Raw genomic sequence first — 22,686 nt, forward strand, 5'->3', positions numbered from 1 at the left:
GCGGACCATTTACCATTTAACTATGCACCAAATCATGTCTACAGGCTCTGAGGCCCTAACATTTAAAAATTACAAGTTACACAACTTAATAACACAAAGAGCATGACGTCAGTAGCTACTGACCTCATATAATTTGTGTAAGTAGCATGTTGTTTTGTTTCATTCCATTGTATTTTAGTGGATCTTTGTTTCAATCTATTAAAATCCAAAATGTGCCATTTTGCATCGCATCAGAAATCAGACTGATTTATATCAGGTCACTGGCATCTAAAGGAATGATGGAGAGAGCCGGTCACGTCAACATTGCAATGATAGAAGATATCAGCACCAACGGGGTGACCAGGTCAAAGGTCATCCCAACCCAGGACCACTCACATGGATCCACTGTGAGCTTCCACAACATCCAGTACAAAGTGCAGCTGAAGAGCGGTTTCTTCTGCAAAAGAAAAAACATTCCCAGAGAAATCCTGGTGGACCTCAAGTTAGTCCTAAAACTGTACACTGTCTGCCCCTGTCTGCCTGCCTGTCTCCTGTGCTTTTCTAACAATGATGATGTTTTACAGATTGGTATAGACTTATTACAACTAAACTGAACACACTCAGCACTGCTTCAATTTAATTATTAAAACAAATGGCTTGTTGATTCCCCGTAACACATTCCAAAACTGTCTGTATCCCTGTAATTGGCTTCATGTATATGAAATTTATTGCAATAATCCTCTAGGGAAACCATATTACACATCAAAAGCAGTGCTTCTCTGTGTCAGTGCAGTGTGTGGCTCATTGTATCTTTATCCAAAGCAGGACAATACCTTACACTGGTTTCTTTCAGATAGTATTAAATAAAGCTGAAAGCTGGATTTCCCATGGACGAATGAATAATTTCACACAAGTGTTAGGGTCTTTTCCTGCCTCAGTTTTAATTATATGATATTAAGCATGGTTTCTCACACATAATCTTTCTGATGCACATAAGAGCAGTCTGCCAGGGAGACGAATTAAACACTGTCACATGATCCACTGCCTGTTGTTTAATTCACATTTATTATCACTGACTCTTTGTAACATTTTTGTGTAACTGTTCACTCTGAACCCAAGGGATTGGCCCCTAATTTCTTTTCAGTTCTTTAACACAGAATATTTTTATTTGTCTGCAGCTCTTAAGAAATCAGTAACAGCTACAGAAATCATTTCATGAGCATTATTTTGTCTGAGGGAGGGAAATTAATTTTGCTGTGAGGAACATGAATAAGTGCTTCGAAGGTTAATCACATGCCCAAGACGCTTGTTAATCCGCTTTGTTTCACTTTGTTACAAATATTTGCAGTGTACAAACTGACATTATAAAGTGAGCATTCGACATAATAAAGTGAGCATTCACTCAACATATGGCTGTGCATTACTGTCTTGCAGTGGGATAATGAGACCAGGCCTGAATGCCATTCTTGGGCCTACTGGAAGTGGAAAATCTTCGTGAGTCTTGTTCCAACTTCCACAACAAAAATACATTCAAAACAATCACCTGTTTCTTTTGGAGATATATTTAAATATGGCTTTGTTTAAAGATTCTTGGACATTTTGGCTGCGAGGAAGGATCCTTCAGGTCTCTCTGGAGAAATACTCATTGACGGAGCACCACAGCCTCCAAACTTCAAGTGCCTCTCTGGATATGTGGTCCAGGTAAATTTAAATCATTTAATGTGATTTAAGAGTCTGGTTTGTCCCACAATCCATCCTCAGAAAGTGGGTTTATTAGTTTTTGCTGCCTGCTGCTGCAGGAAAACAACACTAAAGAAGCTCTGTGTGTTCTCAGGTTAATATAAAATATTGATTAAATATGAATCAATCAGTAATCCTGGAGAGTTTGATAAATAGTTGTTACATATTGTAAATTACAAGTCTGCAGAAATGCACAGAAACGCAGCAGACATGTGATACAAATCCACAAAGCAAATGATCTTCTCTGCCATTGACCTTTGACCTCTGACCTATTCTCTCTCTCAGGATGATGTGGTTATGGGCACGCTGACTGTGAGGGAGAATCTGCATTTTTCTGCAGCTCTGCGTCTTCCCAGCTCTGTGCCACAGAGTGAGAAGGAGGCTCGAGTCAATCACCTCATCAAGGAACTGGGTCTCAGCAAAGTGGCAGACTCCAAGGTTTATACTGTATACACACACACGCGCGCATATGTTCCAGTCACCAATTGCTGAGTCAAGCATCTATTTTGTTCCCTCAGGTGGGCACACAGATGACTCGGGGAATCTCAGGAGGAGAGAAGAAGAGGACAAACATTGGTATGGAGCTCATTATTGATCCCTCTGTTCTCTTCTTGGATGAACCAACCACAGGACTGGATGCTAGCACTGCCAACTCCGTCCTGCTGTTGCTGAAGAGGTAATGAAGAAGATTTGAAGCTCAGACTGACTGTGTATCATTATCCTTAGTGACAGATGTAACAGACTTTCCTTTAAAGCTCATTTAACAATTAACACACTAGATTATTTCAGTAAATTTAATGTTAAGTCTGCAGAGTGTGGAGATTAAAATGTTCCACCAGAAGTATGATAATAAAATCTAACTCAACAGCTGGTCTATGGAGCTCCTGATGGAATATGATTGACAGATCATAGATAGCAAAGGTGAAAATTTCTCCTAAAAATAGTAAATAATAAATAATAATAAATGGTTCCAGGAGCTAGAGTAAATTGTGTGTTTGTCAGACTATTTCCAGCTGTAGGTTAGTACAAATTTGATGTGTGAGCAAGTATATATGACAGCAGAATCTTGCATGTTGGACTGACCCCAAACAATAAACCGTAGTACCCATGTTTAATGTAATGATGTAACATGTCACCCAGTGCTACAGTATATTTTATATGTTTTAATAGTTAATAGAACCATTATGAACCATTATGAAGTTCAAACATTCTCCCCATGTCTTTCCTTTTTGTATTTAATATTTCATTGTCATCATGTCTGTGCTACAAATGTGTCCCAAAAGGCATCTTTGTAGTGTTAACATTATATAGATATACTGTTTATATTTTACTGTTTGTTTTCAGAATGGCCAGTCAGGGAAAAACCATAATTATGTCCATTCACCAGCCTCGCTACTCCATCTACAGACTGTTTGACACTCTGACCTTGTTAGTTAGTGGTAAAATGGTTTACCATGGACCAGCGCCAGATGCTTTGAACTACTTTGCCAACATTGGTGACTATTCTGTTGAAACTGATTACTATTATGAACATAAATGTGGATGGTGAATCACCCTTTTCTTTATGGACAAATAAAAATAAATGAATGTCAGACCTAAACGCTGATGTTAAACACAGATTATTGTGTTGTGGGTGTAGGTTATCCCTGTGAGCCCCACAACAACCCAGCCGACTTCTTTCTGGATGTAATTAACGGAGACTTCAACGCTTCAACCAAAATTCACAGCTCTGAAGGTGAGAAACACCAAGATTAAATCATACCATGATTGCTATTGTCCAGATTTAATAATGCCTTCTGCCTCCATAATAGCGTGGATTTGTAAACTTTGCATAAAGAATGTAAAAAAATAATGCTGATTACTGAACAAATTTCAAATCTCAATATTTCAAGATCCAGATTTTTACACAGATAAATTAGTCTGTTTTTGGGCTGTTTCAAAAAAATTTTACTGTAAGCAAAGTGCTGCTTAAATGTCAATTAGGTAATGGACAAAACATTTTTACAATTGAATTTTTTTGTCCTTTCGGCTTATCCCGTGAGTTCAGGGTCGCCACAGCGGATCATTGTCCACATGTTGATTTGGCACAGTTTTCCGGCCGGATGCCCTTCCTGACACAACCCTCCCCAATTTCTACCAGCTTGGACCGGCACTGCACAGCTTGGGAGGGGAATGGGCTGTTAGGTCGAACCACTGACCCTGTGGTCCGTGGACGACTGCCTTTATTTTTACAATTGAATAGTCATATAAAATATTTAACAAGCAAATATTTGAAAATGTCCCTGTTTACAACTTAATCAGTTAGGGGAATTGCTGTTCTTCTCTGTTTTAATTCACTGTCAGTTGAAAATTTGGGAGTTTTGAACTGTTGGTTGGACAAAACAAAGCATTTTTGATTGTAACTACCATTTTTTACTATTTAATGATAAGGTATTTGATTATAATGGCTAAAAACTATTTTTTACCTAATAATGAAATAATCAGCATTTTCATGATGCTTGGCATAAGCTATTAAGTGAACTTTGTATCACTGCTACAATTTTTATGATCAGAAATTAACTTTAAGTTATTATTGTGTTTATATACATTTGTCTTTATTTGTCATTTCACTAATCATGCTGTAGCCATTTTAAGAGATTTCATAATTTCTTATTCCAACAACAGAGACATTTTTAATGTTTTACAAAAACAATAAAAGGCGGGGCGGCTGTAGCTCAGTTGGACCACAGGGTCGGTGGTTCGATCTCCGGCCCCATTCCCTTCCCCAGCTGTGCAGTACCGGTCCAAGCCCGGTAAAATTGGGGAGGGTGGTGTCAGGAAGGGCATCCGGCGTAAAAACTGTGCCAAATCAACATGGGGACAATGATCCGCTGTGGCGATCCTGAACTCATGGGATAAGCCGAAAGGACAAAAAAAAAAAAAAAACAATAAACATATACAGTACATATAAAACAAAAAACAACATAATTAGACACAAATTACATTTTTAGGCTGAAAATAATTGGTAAAAATGTTAAAATAAAAAATTATTAAATTATTTTTTAATTATTGAATTGTTTTTTTCACATAAAAAGATATTTAACCGAAGAATAAAAAATAGAGTTTGGTCAAATCAGGTAATGCAAGACATCACTGGATTAACGTAAAAGTTTTTGATGATTAATTTACACATTTTGCATGTACTCCATCAAGCTCATAAAAAGAAAGAACTACAAATTTCTGCAATCTTTCCTCATTTTAGTGGTTGTTTTTTTAGGCCTTTCCACAATTAAAATCAGTTCCTTTACTTTTGTGTGCTTAACCAGATTTGGACTTTGAGGAGCTCAACAACTCTAGGCAGCGCATTGAGGAGCATTTAGTTGAAGAGTACAGGAACAGCAGCTACTCCAGCAACGCACGAGTTGAACTGCAGCGCATCGCCCAGGATAAGGAGCTTGTGTCCCATTCTCAGTCCCACATCATCAGCTACAGCAGCTCCTTCTTCCACCAGCTACGCTGGGTGCTAAAGAGAACCTTCCAAAACCTCATGTTGAATCCACAAATATCTGTAGCCCAGGTACTAGTTGTTGCTTAACTTACAATACATTGGAAATTATCTGCATGTATGCATAGATAAAAATAGGCCATGTGCTAAACTACTAAAGAAATTATTTGAACATTTGGCCAATACTTTACGTTCTTGCTAAGAATAGCAGGAGCACCACTCTCTTCCCAATTGACTTCAATAAATTACTAGTTCCAAATAAATAATCCAGCACACTTTGAGACGACGAATTGTCCCTTTACACCTAAGTTTCCTTGCAGATTCAATTAAATATGTAGTTATAATTTGTTAGTGAGCTTTCAAGGAACTCACATGTGCATTTTGTTTTTCTTTAGACAGACTCAAAATAGCTGTTTTTCACTGTTTCCAGTCTTTATGCTAAGCTGAGCTAAGTCTGGCCAGTTGTTGGCCGTAGCTTTTCTGTACACACTAACTGTAAGAGTTGGTTTGAACCAGAAAGCTCATAATCAAAGTTCTCAAAATTTTTAACTCTTTCGTTGGGGCTAGGTATTCATGCATTAGCTAATTAAGTTTGGTGGCAGGATCTACATCTGAAAGTGTTTTAATCCTGGAATCTGTTTTACAATTTTAACCAGTCATGTCTGTTACCCAGTGCTCTGGAAGACAAAGAGCTACATGCAGAACAACACTCATCAGTATTGATCTGAGGTCAAGTCCCAAGCTTAATTTTCTGTGGTCCTTAGCCTCAGGTCTACAGCTCAGACAGGCAAATCCCTAATTTGCAGTTTTTGTTTTTAGGTCAGAGGTTTAAACACAATTGAATCTGTTAACAACTCAAAGAAATCAAAAGAGCAGAAAATAATTGTCAGTGCTATTAACATTTGGACGGGTAAAGACTTAAAGCTCATTAGTCAGCCCATGGCGGCAAAATGCTGTCAGAAGTCTCCTCACTTTAAGAATTATTAACAGCTATTTGGCCTTAAATAAGTCACAATAATCCTTCAAGAAGGGCTCTAGCTGGCGTGGGCACCATAATGAGCTTTGTCGACTGCTGTGACCCCACTCTTGCCTCTTTGGACCAGGATCTGTACTGATATCATATCTGGCCAAAGCTCCTTGGCCCTGCTCAGGAACTCATCACATGATGGCATCATGACCTATCCCTCCCCACCCTGCTTTCACATGAGGGGCTGAGGGGCTGAGGGGCTGAAGGGCTGGGGTGAAAAAGGCTCAATCTTATTAGCTTATCCCTTCACCCTGGGAACTGCTTAGTCCTGTCATAATGTGTAAATTGTTAGGATTAAAACCCCACAATCAGACGTGGTTGTTCTCACTGACTGGTTGATCTGGAGGAGGAGCAGGTGTCCATTTGACCCCTGATCCCCACAAACACTGACTTTTCTGTCAGGAAATTGGAGAAGTTTGATTTTGAATCTTGTAAAACAATCTGTAACAGTCCATATTCAAGTATGTGAGTAGCACTGTATTTCTGCAGTATTTGCTCTGTTTATTCCTTTAGGTTCTTTCTCTAAATAGCCGAACATCAGTTTTAATTAAACTATTCATCAAATCAGTTCTTAATGTTTTAGGTCTCAGGTGTCAGCAGAGAAATAAGACTCAGAGGGTCAAAGAGTTGTGTTAAGTAAAACTTCATTGTTAGACTTGAATCATGCAAATGTTCTTAGCAAAATTCTGCATGATGACTACAAGCTCAGCGCTCTTCAGTTTTAAAGTTCCAAACAAGACTGTGTAGATTGTCTGCGTTTCTTCTGATGTCTAAATGTAATGTTTTTCTCTGTGCAGCTGGTAGTCAACATTTTTCTCGCCCTCATCGTCGGAGCCATTTTCTTTGGAGTCAAAGATGATCAGAGTGGTATCCAGAACAGGTGAGATTGGTATTACACACTTTAAATGTTCTATGTTTTTGTCAGCCGCAACCTGTGATTCCATCCTAAAACTTCCTAAATACTACATTCACTTAAAGGATTCCTTCACTGATATTGAGCTTGCTTATTTTGGTTCTAGTTTGAATAGTGCATGTAACCAAATGGCATTAAGCTTCCCTCTGAATTCACTATATCAAAATATCTCTTAACTTTTATCTGAAAAACACCTTGATCCCCCCAATGTAGGTCCCAAAAATTTTGGGAACACAGCTGCTTAAAATAAAAAAGCTTTGTAACTAGAAACCTTTTTTAACAGACATTTGAAGGATTTTAGTGAGGGATTTTAGTTCAAATAATATTTTAGTTGTTTGCATTGTCAGGCTTTGCATTGTGGAAAAACCTGTACAATATCAATAAATGCCTGATCACATCAGTATGAAAAACTCACATAAAGTTTCGATCACACGTGCTCAATTACCAGCACAACTTTCATCTTTCAACAATAAAATGTAAAAAGTAGAGCAATTGCTGCATGACTTATGCTCTTATTATAAATTACTGTGCACAACCTAGTACTCAGAAACCCAGTGAAGCTCATCGAAAATCTCAGCGATCTGTCACTTTTTCAGTCTGTGCATGCTTCGATGGAAACAGAGGGTGTTTTTTCTCTTTCCCTATGGAACCTTGGAGACAGTATTTTAATCTAAAAATACTGTATGTATGATATGAGATAGAGAGTCTGCAATACGATCTAAAATTATTTTATGTATGAAAGACTTAATAACCAGATTTCGATTTGTTGTCTCTTACAGGATGGGTGCCCTCTTTTTCATCGCTATTAACCAGTGTTTCAGCACAGTGTCTGCTGCCGAGCTCTTCATTATTGAGAGGAAACTGTTTGTGTACGTTATCTAAGATTCCTTTCATTCTCTTTCATAAAACCATTTAAAGTTTAAAAAAGAAAACTTTCTTTTTATCAAACTGCTCGCAGTAAATATTGTGATGTAAAAGTTACGAGTAAAAATCCACCACTTTATTATAACTTTATTATAAAAGGTTCTCAAGTGTCAGAAAGCTCCACAGGTTTTAAAAGTGAATGAATGGTTTCCGGCTTAGTCAGATTTAAAAAGAACTTCTAAATGATGATCTTGTTTGTAAGATTCTTGCTGAACTACTGTTTTCAGGTTTCCTGCACATCCATCCTGTGGATGGAAAGATACAGTATCATTCAGTCAGTCTAACAAGTCTAGTGTGTGACACAAACAGGAACACTGCAGCAGCAAAGACAAAATGTGCCCACACATACCCTTAGGAACATTGTCTGATACTCAGTACTTACGGGGTACTTGAAATGCAGTTGTTTGTCAATATGAAGAGTAAAGAGATGATTGTGTAAGGTAATAAAAAGGGCTCAAAAGATGAATTCATTTACAACAAGTCAAAAATGATTTTTCTGGTGCCTCAAAAACACAATAAACAGGATAATGTTAACAAAACATACCAGCAGAACCCTGTACAATCGTGGATTGAAATTCAATGTACAGATGAAACGCAAATAAAACCTCTGTGAAAAGGAAGGATTCAAACGTAAGGCTCCAAACCCATTGTTTAACATTTTTGCATTTAGCTGAATGATTGGAAACATATAGCAACCAAACAGACATGGATTATCCTTTAATGGCTGAGCCAGTTGCCGGATCTCAGCTTAACTGAGTTGCTTTCCACTTGATCAGACCCCACAACAGGTCTGAGCTGAATGTGGCTGCAGTCAAGATTCTGGGAGAGCATCACCAGAGAGGCTACAAAGGACCTGCTCATGTTTGTGAATTGAACACTTATTGAATAGTTATGGACTTAAGGCCCCTTGTTTTAAAGGGCTGGATCTCCCACACTGTTCTTTCCATATTCCTACTGAAATCTGACAATTGATACCTTAATGCAGTATCTATTTTATTTCAAACTGAATGACTCACTGTGTGCACAGATACAAATAAGTTCTGAACTGTACTGCATGCTTAATGGTCAGTATTTGATCTCTCTTTTGATTCTCTGATGACAGGCATGAGTACATCAGTGGCTACTACAGAGTGTCTGTCTACTTCCTCTCTAAGATCCTATCTGATCTCAGTCTGCGCACCATCACCTCTGTTATCTTCAGCTGTATCGTCTATTTTATGATCGGTAAGACCAAAAAATCTGATCTGTGAATAAATTCAGGTTTAAACCTTGTAAATATTTAACTTAAAAGCTCAGTATTTAATCTCTAATAACTCTGTGTGTGTGTGTGTGTGCGCGTGCGTGTGTGTCCACTCAGGGCTGAAACCCACAGTTGCAGCCTTTTTCGTCTTCACGCTGACAGTGACCCTTGTGGCTTACACAGCCACAGCCATGACCATGGCCATCTCAGCTGACCAGAGCGTGGTGGCCATTGCCAACATCTTCATGACCATCACCTTTGTCTTCATGATGGTGAGAAAAGCAGTGACACTGAAAAGCAAATACTCATGGATGAATCACTAAAAGGGTCTACAGAGCAAAGGCCGAAGGGCCTGAGAGGTCAGAAACCCTCTGGAGCAGAGTCTTAACTTCATATTTTGAGCTCACTTAAAAGACACAAAATGGCCATTAAGATATGCAGGAAAGAGACTTAAAAGTACCAGAAACAGATGCAGATTACCAAAAACAGACACAAAATGACCAGAAATAGATAAAAAATGGCCGACAAGATACTTAAAAAAAATAATAACAGAATAATAATTATATCTAAAATCGCACTTAAAATGACTAAAACAGACACAAAATAACCAGAGATAGGAACAAAATGAGCAAAAAAATATGTCCAGTTTTCTCCTCTAGTACTTTTAAGGCTGCTTAATTAATCTTATCTGACTGTATCATATCCTTTATCGGGTTCTGATTCTTCATTAACACACTAATTTTTGTGCTGCTGTAACATCTCCAAATGTCCTCTATGAAGAAGTCCTTTAGCTTATCTTTTTGCAATGTTTGTAGATTTTCTCAGGTCTCCTGGTGAATCTGCCGAGCATCATGGACTGGCTGGCCTGGCTAAAGTACTTCAGTATTCCTCGTTATGGCCTCGCAGTAAGTCTCAATTTAGGACATAGAAGACAAGACAGTTAGACAGGAAAATTTCAGTAAAAGCAATAGTAAGAACTGTATATGTACAGTTCTAAACAAAGGTCCCTCTAAAGATACAGCTTTGACATTCTCCATATTCTTAGCATGGGACCATGAATGTCCATACACGTGCATCAACCTAATAAACAGCTATGTCAACATGTTGGTATTTGTCCAATATTTAAAGTATTTTAACATGCAAAGATCACATAGCAGCCTCAGAGGACTGTGAACAAGTCCCTGTCTGTCTCTCTGTCTGTGTCTAGGCCTTGAAGATCAACGAGTTTGTGGGTTTGAAGTTCTGCGAGGAGACTGAGATCCGAAACACCAACATGTCGACTATAATGAGCAACTGCAGTGTGAGCACAGCTGGTCTGACGTGAGTAGACGTACACACATGCTCCAGTTGTATCTTACCGGTTTACAACATGTCATCCTCCTCTGGTGCTTGAATCCAGTTTGGAAATGTCTTTCAGATGTAGAGGAGAGCAGTATCTGGACTACCTGGGATTAGAGTACACCACCTGGGGACTGTGGGAAAATCACTTGGCTCTGACTGTTATGGCCATCATATTCTTCATCATCGCCTACCTGAAACTCCGCTACATCAAGAAGTTTACTTAAATATAGGATTCTATGTTCTTCATGTTCACCACCGATTGATAAGCGTGACATTTAGGAAGAAACACCTGCTTGCTTTTGGAGCTTAGGTTAGCACACCAACAAAGAAACATGCACAAACAGAAATGTGAAAAACCTAAAAACAGTGTAGTTTTTAAAGGGGGTTGTGTACTATAGTGGGAAACAACTTTTTAATTGTGTGCTAAGCTTTGCTGTGCAGCATCTCTGTGGGTTGCTTTATGAGCTCAGGGTAATTTCATTGTGCAGTTTTTCACTTAACTAAACAAGCTCTTATATAACAGGTAAAAATAGTTTGGGAAATTTAGTGTAGGCTTTGATTGGACTACTTGCTGTCAGGCATATCTGGCAACATTCTAAATCATTGCATCGGTTACTGTTCATGAAGAAATCTCCATAAAAAATGGTTTCTACCAAACCACTGTGGGGGATTTACATTTACATTTAGTCATTTAGTCAGCGACTTACTAGTGAGATAAAAGGCAAGCAAAAATCTAAGTCAAGGAGAAAACATCAAAGCGAAGTCCTATCAGAAAAGTGTTTACATTTAACGAGATGCAAGTCCAAGAAAGAGCAGTTGTTTTTTTTTTTGTTTGTTTTTTAGAAATTAGAAATAGAATTTGCACAATAAGCTATAAACAGACACATTGTGACCTCATAAGGTCGATGTGGTGCACCTGATCAGCACCTTAGAAAACTTGGAGTCATGTTTCTGGCCATCTGATAGATTTCAGAACAAAATTCATTATCCTTTAGCTCTGTTTTTGGTTTTCTACCGGCGGCTGGAAATACCTGGTAAATGACCAGCTAGTCGCAATGTTTTTGCTCAGGTTTTCACTCAGTTGCATTAAATGTTCCTTATGAGAGCAGATAAGTGAACCAAGATTTTTGAAGATTTGCAAACTGTATGACAAAAGTAATTAGTTCCTATCTATTTGATTCATTGGTAATTATAAAATTGATCAGAGCAACTTTATGTTCGGATATAAGATATTTAATCTTCTCAGCAAGAAAGCAAGCACAGATATTTCTGAAAATGTCAAACTCCTTCAGTTTGTCTCTAGTTTGTACTATATACTGATACAGGTTGTTTCTGAACAGTTAAACAGGTCTTGTGTTACTGTCACTAACTTTTACAGGGTTGGTAGTTCTACTGAGATGAAACGACATGTTGGGTTAGTAAAATACTCTGTAACACTTAATTTTACAAGTCTGTAATTTCACAACAATTTCCAAGCATTTATTTAAATCTGCAGTGTAATCTACAGTAATTAGTCCGTCTACAGTAGGTCAGCTGAGTATACACAAATCCAAACTTTGTCTACAGGGAATACAGGGCTTATAGGAATACAACCTATAAGCTAACTATTGCTTACACAAATACATTTTATACATACAACATGAATTAATATTATAGATAAATATATTGTCTTTCTGTAAAGGAAATCCACAGCTAATTTTAAGCTAAATATGGTCATGGAAACAACATTCTGTTGGTATTTTCCCTATAATTAGAACCAGATTACATTTTTGTTTTCAGAGAACTTTACAGAAAATTACTTGGAAATAGCCCATAAAATCGACCCGAAAGTCGAATATCCCTAACTTTACGTGAGTAGTGTATTTTGAGTTTTCTTGTATTTTACATCGGAAATAAAAAAAACTTTATTGTATTGCATTAGAATAAAACATGTTCAAGTGTAATATGAATTTCCCTACAGTATGTGAGTGCATAATATATTGTGGGGTAAAACATTTTGGAAAAGGTCCCACCAATGGCCTCTTATGTTGCAGTGACTGTAAACATCTTAAATCCCTTATAAGGGCAGAATACATGGCACTGCTGCCACTGGGGGTACTATAGTCTTACATAACGTTGAAAATCTGTAACTAGAATAACAAAAAAACAGGCAACAAAGGCCTGTTGAGCAGCTAGAATCCTGCATCAGACAAGGATGGGACAACATTCCTCTTCTAAACTCCAGCAACTTTTCTCTTCACTTTCCAGACATTTGCAGACAGTTGTTAAAAGAAGAGGGGATGCTACACAATGGTAAACATCACCCTGCTAAAACCTGTTTGAGATATGTTGCTGCCATCAAATTCAAAATGAGCTAATATTTTCCATGAAATGGTAAAATGTCTCAGTTCCAACATCTGATATATTGTTCTGTGAATTAAATATGGGTTGATGAGATTTGCAAATCATTGCATTCTACTTTTATTTATGCTTTAATGAGAACATTTTGAGACTCAGATTTTGTATTTCCTATACATTTATTCTTTACGATTTTCCTGTTAATTAAAATATATCAAACTCTAAACCAGAGAAATAAAAACCAAAAATATTTTATAACACTTTATTTGATGTAAGAGATTTTAAAAAAGTTTGTAAAAAAAAAAAAAAAAAGGCATAATTAAAATATAAATGCATGGGTTTCCCATGAACACTAAATGCACTCCAAATCGAAGTTTGTTTCAAGTTACAACGTGTATCATAAAATAATAAGCCATTTAAATTGAAGCTTAATTGATGCACAAGGTACAGAGTAAACATGACAGAATGTGCCACACTTGTACCTACTGTATATTAAAAATCAGCTAAATGAAATGCCTTTTTGGTATTTGTTGAAATACTAAGATGTGTGATGAATAACAGTTTGCACAAGCATGAGCACAACCGAGATTGTTTGCAGGCTGGTTTCTTACATTATGTCTAATACTGTGATTTAATAGCATACTGTAGATCCTTCATTAATTATCAACCTCTTTGACACATTTTATTATTTCCCTTCATCACTGTTTCAAAGTAATACTTAAAATTAGCTTTAGACAGATTAAAGGACATGTTTAGTTGTCTCTTGGGAGATCCTTACTCATTTTCATTTAATCTGAGGCATTGTATCTGAGGCAGTTTTGACCCCTCCTTTGTATTATTTAAATAAATCTAAACAGCTTCAATAATTTTTTTCTTGAGGGAAATTTCCAATAGAGTTTCTTTCCAGAGCAGAGAGCGCTTCAGCTCACCATGTCTTCACACATGGTTGTTCCCATTTGTGCTTGTGTCAAGACCGTCGGTGGACAAAGACGAAGACGGACGGGGTCGGGGGCCAACAGGTGTGGGCGGCTGTGGGTGGCTGACCTGAGAGACTATGTCATCAGATTCCCATCGCTCCATTTCCTCCCTGACTAGCCTCTCCGTTTGCTCCCTGTGTGCATCCGTGTCACGCCCCAGACGCTCATCCTGATGGACAGATTAAGTCATACACAATGTTAAAACACACACACTAACACACACACACAAACCAACAACCAAACCAAAATGGAAATACACACTATATGTTTTTTATAAAAATGTTATCATGTTATCAACATCATGCTGATCATCATCATTATGCATTAACCACCTGTCAGCACAAAAAGTTGTTCAAATCAGCTTCACCTTTACTAACACTGATCTTTGATCTCTAGTTTTTAATACATACTGTACATGTTTCACCATAATTACAATAATCTGTAACATTTAAAATACATTGTTTCTTAGTGGAGTACTATTGCTTTTGTAGGTAAAATGTACTGTAGGTAATCTGCTTAGTACATTTACTTTAATAAATGATTTGAAGGGATACTTGTAATGGAGTATTTTAAGGCCAACACTTGCACTTTTACTTGAGTATTGAATTTGTGTACTTCTACCACCTCTGCACAAAATGACATACATTTTGCTGCGTATGGGGCTGTGTAGCTGCAGACTGCTCAGTATGGTCATGCTGACCCTTGTCACCCTTGTCCGTGACATTATCACTAGTGTCGAATGCTGATTAGGTTATATGTGTGCAAATCGCTTTAAGTAAGTGTAAATATACACAAGTTATGTGTGATGTTAAGTGTACAGTGGCCAGTGAGTTTATATGCATTCTGTAGATATGGGTTTGAATATTCTGGAAAACTGCACCTTTATTTAAATTTAAAATAACAAAACAATATTGCAAAAAGTCATCTGTAACCCAGTCACTTGAATTTACAACAACTTATCGTTTTACTACTTTGGAACTTTTTATACTTTTTATTATATCATCAGATTTTGTATGAACTGTGTCTAACCTCCATAACTCCATCCAGCAGTCTGCCCAGCACATCTCTCCTTTTAAGTTTAGCTCTCTCCATGGCTTCCAGCTTCACAATCACAGCATCTATCTTGGACACTATGCTCCCAATAGAGTGTTCCATTCTGTCCACACGTCTCACCAGTCTGAGAGAAACAGAGCAAAGAAACTAAGAATTTTAGCCTATTACAGATTTTTCATATTATTTATATGAGTATGTTTGCCTAATCCGTTTGCCTTCAACTTTTATTCACTGATTAACCTACATGCAAGTTACAGCATCATAAAAAACATGGTTTCATACAACTGAAATTCCTCATAGGAGACACCCCCTGAGCTGCTGCCACGGCGACGAGAGCTGTGGCCACTGTCCTCATCATCGTCCTCCTCTGAGTCATCCTGGGTACGTGGAAAGCTCCGTCCAGTGCTGGGTCTAGTCAGCGAATTGCGCTCCAGATCCAAGTCCTCCTAGCATAAGAGCAGAGGCACACTGAGCATCTGCAGGTGTTGAAGCTGTGTATATGCTTCAACATACTTGCAATGGTTTCCTGTGTATTTCTTAGTGTCAATCATGAAAACCAATGGGACAACCTTTAAAAGCATCATGACTCACTCTCTCTTTCTCCAGGTCATCTCTCATTTGCTGATGTTCATGTTCAGTCAGCTCGGGATCGCCATCTTGATCATACTTGGCGAAGATGGCCTGAATCTCTGAATCTGTGTGGCCTTTTCTGAACAGAGAAGAAAATCAGAACACACTCTTGAGGGGCGGCACAGAGTAAGAGAAATAACACTAAAATGTTGCACTGATGTCACAATTTTCAGCAAGATTTCAGGTTTTGGTTACCCTTTAAGATCCTGACGTAATTCATCAAAGTTCAGTTTGCCTCCAGCCTGACGTAAACTGTCAGAGATGTCATCTACAGCTGTCTTCTTCAGTCTTAATTTCAACAAAGCTTTGTTGCAACCCTAAGAGATGAGGTTAGAGGAATAATAAAGAATAAGCTTGTCTGTACTTTAACATTTGATTGAAAAAGAGTGACAGTCAGCAGTTACAGGTAGGCTATCTACTAAAAATCTATATAAGGTTTTTACTATTTAAGGTAACACACTACTGCAAAAGTAAATTGAGATGTTCTGATATATCTCGTATGTCGATACAACCATAGCATTACTAGAAACACCATATTGTACAATCGCTTAGCCTTTCTATGGCAGCAAGTGGTGATTTAATACAAATCTTCTTAGCCCCCCAAATATTGTGCCTGTACCTTCTTAATCAGGTCAGTCATCTCCATCTCAGACCTCTGCTGGGACATATCAGCCTTCACCTCAGAATATGTGTCATTGATGATGGCCAGGAACATGTTCTACATGGAGAGAAATAAAAAAGTCACTTTGTGTTATACAATGTGCTGAAAAGGCGTATATGTTGTCTTTAACAGGTGACTCACCATGAGTATGAAGAAAATAAAGAAAACAAAGGTGGTGAAGTAGATAGGTCCAAGCACTGGATTTGCCTCCTCAATTTCGGAGAACTCAAAGTCTCCCAGAATGATCCGGAACTGAGTGAAACTACACAGACATTTCAACATTTTTTAAGATTAGGAAAATAAGTAGTACTTGTACATTTGCGGGCTATACTTTAAAAGTTCTTACATGCTGGCTTGGAAAGTGCTGAAATCGTTGACTTGAGTCCCAAACACCAAGTAGGCCAGCTGAGCATACGCCAGGAAGATGATGAAGAACATGATTGCAAAACCAACCAGGTCCTTGGCACAGCGAGACATAGTGCTGGACAGCTGACTCATAGTCTTATTGAAGTTGATGAACTTAAAAAGCTAATAAGATAAGAATATTGTTAGCATCAGTCTATAGGGGGTGACTTATCTTGTTTGCACAATGGTGGTTTTGGATTGATCCTAAAACAAAGATTTATACCTTGACCCAGGAAAAAAACACAATGACTGCAGCCACATTGTTGAACTGGACCTGCAGGTTGGCCAGAGGCTCGAAGCTGGGGTGAGCTGAGTGGTTCTCTAACAGGCCTTTCAGAAGGTTGCCAACCATGGCTGTTCGGGTTATGTTCATGATAATAGCAACAACACTCAACTGAAAAAGGAGCAGAACGAGATGAAAACATAGACACTCAGTCTTATTATATTTACTTTCCTACTTTAATTCCAAATACATAGTTTTATACATACCACCACAATGAGAACATCCAGACAGTTCCACAGGCTCTTGAAGTAGTGCAGGCGGTGTATGCGTATCTCCAGCACCTCCTCCACCACGTAGTACAGGATAAATAAGCAAAATGCCACCTCACACATGCCCACAAAGTAGTCCCAGCTGGACACATATCTTATCAGGCGCACTGTTTGAAACTGAGAGGAGGTCACCACCCCCCCAGTGGCAGGGAACTCTGCCAACAACCTGACAAATGAACCAGATTACAGTATGTCAATGGAAAGCTATTACAGACAAACGAAGTACTATTATATAAATCAAGAATCAGCTTTTTGCAGTAACAACATTTGATACTAGAAGTAAATGTTAAGTTTATATATGTTGTTATTCTGCATTTTTAATAGGGTGCCATTATTGTTTTCCACACCATGTACTCATCCTTTCAAGTCAATAATGTTGACTGTTACAAGTTTGTTTGGGGGGTATGTCTTTCCTTGTTTACATTAAGGGTCTAATCATTGAGAGGCTCTTATGTTGTAGAAATTGTAAACTCCAGTGGGATGGCCTCATAATATTGGTCTACATTAAATAAAACTGAAAAATCACTTGACCTAAGTTGTGACTGAACTCACCTAGCAATGCAGAAGAGGTTGATATTTCCATTGTAGACAGAGAAGTCCAGAAAGACTGCTCTGGTGCCTCTGTCCAGCCACAGGTGGTCTTTAAGAAACTGCAGTTGAATTGCTGACTCCTCTTTTGTACGAGACAGATCTTCGTAGTATCCTCCGCCTCCATACTTAGATACTTGACCATGATAACTGCTCGCGTTCATCTTACTCTCTGGTGTATAGACCCAACTGACAGACACCACCAGGAACAAAATTGAAATGCAAACACAAGTTAATATAATACATATAATATGGTTGTAGTCTTTTATATAACTAATATTAGAAAAGCTGTATAGTAACTTAACAGTGAACTAAGAATAAGCATTCTTTTCTGCTAACAATGTCAAATTAAATGCAAAGACTTACGCAGTTCCATTTTTAGGACCAAAGGAGGATGTGTCCTCATCAGCTGGGGTATACATGCTGAAGCAATCCTGAACTTCATCTCTCAGATCTTCATGGACGAAGCAGGACTCATTGTGAACTTTGACCTGCCGTAGCCGTGGCACCCCGAGAAGGAGATTCTCATAGTAGATGAGACTCTGATTCTCTGGCAGGGTCTTGTTGTTGTACCACAACTCCCAGTACATGCCAGTGAGAAAGGGTCCCTCTGTGAACTAAATGTTTAGAAAGGTCAGAATTATGAAACCAGTTAGGCAAGATTTATTTCTCCTTTAAATCAACTTCACTGACACCTGAAAATGGATTTTCCCAAAATGTTTAACATTATATTTTCTTCAAGACAAATTAAAATTAGTAATAAACATTAAATAACATACGAGAGCTTAATTCCTAATTATTTACTTTTAGTGATGTTTTTAATGTATTTAATGGGATTAGCTGCTAATGATACTGCATTTTACAAAGCTTTTATTCTCACCATTTGTCTGAAATTATCTCCTTTTTATTAGTTCTGATACTTATTTTAACTATTTTGATTTTCTGAGGGTGGTCAACAGCCACTTCTATTTATTTTTATTGTTTGTGGAAGTTCTATGTTTTTGGACCTCAGAAATTATGATTAGCTGGATATTACATTTTACCTTCCAGAAATCCTCCATTGTTGAAAGGTGCTTAAAAGTGGAGGGGTCCCCAGGAGAGAGTGGTGTGTCCAGGAAAAGCTGAGACATGACTTTGGTATAGTAGTACATATTGGCACTCACCATTCCATAGGTCACTGTAGAACAAATCACATCGTACAGTTACAAAACCAAAAGTATGTAGCTTCAAGTTAGCACCAGCTGAGATAATAAAACAACCACAAGAAGCAAATAGTAGAATTAATACTGTGTGAATGGTTTGTGCCGTTTACAACCAGCATGATCCTGCAAATACTTGACAATTTAGTTCAAAATTAGATTAAACCTAATTTGGTCTGACCTATACATTAGTATTTCCTGTATTGCCCAGTATTTGTTAGGGAGTAGCTCTGGAAACTGTTTTTAATAGGCAATTTCTGTCTACCATGATATGCCTTCATCCAGTCTGCCAGAAAATAATTTCCTGGTCCACCCTAAACCACAGTTTGACATTTCTCACTGCAAAAAAGAAACTAGAGCAAAGAAACTTATCTCTTAACACACTTTTTAACAATCGTTGCCATCTCAAAATGTGGTTCTTAGATTTGCGCTGTGGTTGGCATTTAAACAACCAGTATATAGGAAGTACATTTTCTACTACCAAACCCATTAGGCACTGTAAGTTAGGAAAATAACTCAGGAAACGTGCCCAGGAATATATGGCACCACATTCTAAGAGCCTTTCTATGAGTCCTTTTTCTGAATTGAGAATGTATAACACAGGTTTAAAATAACACTTTGTTAATTTGCTAGATTAATGAGTGAGTACTTACAGATACAAATAGTAATGAGAAATGCAATATATGTAATCATCTCCCTCAGTACATTCCTGAGGTATCTTTCTCGGCTGCTGTCGCTGTCTTCCATCAGCTCTGTGCCCCACAGAACTGCAAATGAAACAATTATTCCAGAGGACATCAGCATACAATTACATCTTTATTACCTTACATCTTATAGTATGTTCAGCTTTGATTTGAATATTTGGTTAGAGCCAATTACTTGAATTATTAGCTACATACTGAACCATAAGGCCACAGACAGCCTTTAACAAAAGTGATCACATTATGTGAAATTTGTAAAGGATTTTACTAAAAGATGTTATTATTGTCCAAGTGCTTGTTATCCGAATTTCACTTCATTTAAATTGTCTCTAGATTATTTTATCTTCTATCTTTTGTTTTACATGCTTTTATTTGTGATCAGATCAATGTGGCTTGAGACTAAAAAGTTCAATTTTATTTTATTTTATATTTAGCTAGTTTATATTGGTACTAATCGCAGCATTACCATTTTACATTGAACTTCAGTAGCTTTCAGTGGAAAAGTGACACAACAGGGTATTTGTTATATTAAAAAAGGAAATATCCTTCGTAATCAGTACCATGAATTCAACTCTGGTGGCTTACTGTGCAGTAAAATGAAATTACATCCCTATATTTAATTTTATTTGGTACCGATTATTATTATTATTTTTTGCTTATCTTTAGAGAACTTTTTTAGGATGGCGTCATAATTGTAAAATAGTGCATTTAAAAAGTGTAAAAAAAAAACAAGTGACTAACTTCTCATTTTTAGGAGAACCTGCTTCATACAGCTGGGGTGCCCGTGCCTGTCTTGCTGCTGGGCATCCACAGTAGGGGTCGGGTAGAGTCCTCCTCGGGGGATGTGGGTGCTACTTCCAGCACAGGCGTAGCTGCCCAGACCGCTGCTGCAGCTGCTGCCGGAGGCCGTGGACACCGACCTCCTCCCGGGACTCGCTGGAGGCCAGTCAGCTTCCATAATCTCTTCCTCGGGTTCAAAACCCGGATTATCCCGACTCCATGCTTGTCTAGACGGAGGGGACGGAGTGCCTATGATGCCTCCGAGACCCAGGTCTTGATGCTGGATGTTCTCCATCTCTATCCCCTCGCTGGAGTCCAGTCTGTGCGGCAGCCTGCCCGTTAGGTTCTGCGGTCTAACTCGGGATGAACTCATGCTCAAGTTATTTATTTATTTATTTAATATGGTGTGGGGCATCTGAAACGTCAAATGTCCAAAAAAGCAAAAATCTCAAAAATGCTTACCGAGGCTAAATCATTTCGGGCGTTTCGCTTCAGAGACAGACAACGCCTAAAAACCAAAACAGACTGATTGTGAAAGTCAGTCAAATAGTTATAGTTGATAATTCTATACTTAAATGTTTAAACCGTAAAAGTAAAATATAGATATTAACTTGATGCTACTCTGCTCCTCATAACTCATAACTCCTCACCGTCAGAAAACCGTGGAAAAAACATTCCATGAGAGAAGCGAAACTTCAGCCCCCAAACCCCCGTCTGCAATGCACCCAGCGATGCCTTTAACGTGAATTAACCCAAAAGTGAGTTTAACGCAAGAATTCAAATGCCGTGTTTATGAAAAAGAGGAAAGATGTGTTTCTTGTCCCAGGACAGCCATCTTGTTCTCGGACCGTTCCTCCAAAAAAAAAAAAAAAAAAAAACTCTCCTTCTCATTTGTTCGGGACTCGGGTTACTGGAGAATTCATGGCGTCGTAGAAAAGGGGATGGAAAAGGTCAATGTGGAAACATTTTTCTTCGGTGAAGTATCCCTTGGCTCAATTGTAAATAAACCTTTTCAGAATTTAATAGCAGGTTAAATTGGTTTGGCATTGTTCTTTGTTTATTCGTAGAAATGTAATTTTAGTCTATCATTGGTATCTAAATAGAAGCTTACATTAAAAGCTTGTAACAAAGTAGTTAAACCCCTTCATAACATGCAACAGGCATTGCATTTACTTAAATATGTTTTAATACACTCTTTAAATTATTATGGAAGTTGCATAATCACTGTGTGTTTGGGTCGAGAGTTGCTATGACAATAAGGCGCTTAGCTAAGGACCACCTTCCAAAAGTGCTTTACTCACTCATGGGCCCCATGGCCACAAGTAATTACAAGATGCAGAGTTCTAAAAAGGACAGGATTTTAGGACTATGTGCACCTTTTGATAATAATTAGATCCAAATGTACTCAAATGCAGCAACTTTTACACATTGTTTTATTTTTGGTTCTCTTTTCATTTTACAGGTTAACTGGTTTTAACTGGAGACTGAGCACCAACAAATGGTGAAAAAAGCTTTATATGTTGCATGTAAAACATACAACTCATGCGCCATCTTCATTGTCATCATCTGTTTTCTTCATTTGTTTTTTTTCCTAGTTAATTTGTACCTCTTTGTGGTTGTTTTGTGTCACTCTTTAATGAATTTGCATGTTTTGTGGTTATTTTGTGTCATAGTTTGCATCATGTATTTGTGTAGCATCTTTTTTGCTTTTAATGTCCTTAAGGTTATTTACTCTTGTACTCATGTTTGTTTCTGTGGGTTTTACTGGTCATTTTGTCTGTCCTTGTAGTGGATGTGTGTCATTTTGTATTAGTTTTGAATCCGGGTTTAGTCATTTTGAGGGATATTTTACCCTCTATAACTGTTATTTTGTAATGCTGTTATTATGATAAACAAAGGTAGGAGATTTACTTTTTTTAGATGTATGCAAATAGTGCTGCATGAAGGATTTTTCACCAAGCTTCTTTTGCCACTTGGTGGTGCACAGTATCCACATTTGTGAAGCCAGTGCACTGATAGTAATTCAGTGCACTGAACAGCATTAACAGTATTTCAGTCCAAATTTGGTGCATTTTTATTAAAGCATAATTTTTGTTTTACATTTAATTCATGGTTAACAAGTCGGTGAACAGGTCAGGAAGCAGGCAAAGAAAAT

At 37.8% G+C, this 22,686-nt stretch overlaps 2 protein-coding genes across 4 annotated transcripts; one reads left to right on the plus strand and one right to left on the minus strand.

Annotated features, from left to right (window-relative positions):
- The first annotated feature begins 251 nt into the window (after nt 1–251).
- abcg2d (ATP binding cassette subfamily G member 2 (JR blood group)) lies at nt 252–11,954 on the plus strand. The gene is made up of 15 exons (XM_067496788.1): nt 252–481; nt 1,414–1,473; nt 1,566–1,680; nt 2,005–2,157; nt 2,238–2,395; nt 3,064–3,215; nt 3,359–3,454; nt 5,025–5,275; nt 7,028–7,110; nt 7,923–8,012; nt 9,170–9,291; nt 9,425–9,579; nt 10,123–10,212; nt 10,515–10,627; nt 10,725–11,954. The coding sequence occupies exons 1-15, from the start codon at nt 276–278 to the stop codon at nt 10,870–10,872; spliced, it is 1,992 nt and encodes a 663-aa protein (XP_067352889.1). The 5' UTR covers nt 252–275; the 3' UTR covers nt 10,873–11,954.
- A 1,310-nt stretch (nt 11,955–13,264) lies between these two features.
- Nucleotides 13,265–21,399, minus strand: pkd2 (polycystic kidney disease 2). 3 transcript variants are annotated; one of them, XM_067496782.1, is made up of 16 exons: nt 21,182–21,399; nt 20,493–21,039; nt 19,704–19,817; nt 18,895–19,028; nt 18,218–18,468; nt 17,816–18,040; nt 17,201–17,429; nt 16,935–17,105; nt 16,653–16,834; nt 16,448–16,568; nt 16,265–16,363; nt 15,841–15,962; nt 15,607–15,724; nt 15,298–15,461; nt 14,992–15,139; nt 13,265–14,131 (listed from the first exon to the last, which is right to left on the minus strand). In XM_067496782.1, the coding sequence occupies exons 2-16, from the start codon at nt 20,902–20,904 to the stop codon at nt 13,922–13,924; spliced, it is 2,700 nt and encodes an 899-aa protein (XP_067352883.1). In that variant the 5' UTR covers nt 20,905–21,039; nt 21,182–21,399; the 3' UTR covers nt 13,265–13,921. The 3 variants fall into 3 exon arrangements, with proteins under 3 accessions (XP_067352883.1, XP_067352884.1, XP_067352882.1); XM_067496783.1 differs by having other exon boundaries at nt 15,298–15,458; nt 20,493–21,399; XM_067496781.1 differs by having other exon boundaries at nt 20,493–21,399.
- Between the last annotated feature and the right edge of the window lie 1,287 nt (nt 21,400–22,686).

This window comes from Channa argus, chromosome 3, assembly GCF_033026475.1.
Source record: "Channa argus isolate prfri chromosome 3, Channa argus male v1.0, whole genome shotgun sequence".
NCBI lineage: Eukaryota > Metazoa > Chordata > Actinopteri > Anabantiformes > Channidae > Channa > Channa argus.

Excerpts from the sequence above, each read along its gene's own strand:
- abcg2d (XM_067496788.1), top strand. The coding sequence starts at position 276 with ATGATGGAGAGAGCCGGTCACGTCAACATTGCAATGATAGAAGATATC. Across the intron at positions 1,681-2,004 it reads TCTCTGGATATGTGGTCCAG|GATGATGTGGTTATGGGCAC; the intron begins GTAAATTTAAAT and ends TCTCTCTCTCAG. Across the intron at positions 10,213-10,514 it reads TTCCTCGTTATGGCCTCGCA|GCCTTGAAGATCAACGAGTT; the intron begins GTAAGTCTCAAT and ends GTCTGTGTCTAG.
- pkd2 (XM_067496782.1), bottom strand. The coding sequence starts at position 20,904 with ATGAGTTCATCCCGAGTTAGACCGCAGAACCTAACGGGCAGGCTGCCG. Across the intron at positions 19,818-20,492 it reads GGTTCTCCTAAAAATGAGAA|TTCTGTGGGGCACAGAGCTG; the intron begins GTTAGTCACTTG and ends TTTCATTTGCAG. Across the intron at positions 18,469-18,894 it reads CAATGGAGGATTTCTGGAAG|TTCACAGAGGGACCCTTTCT; the intron begins GTAAAATGTAAT and ends CTAAACATTTAG.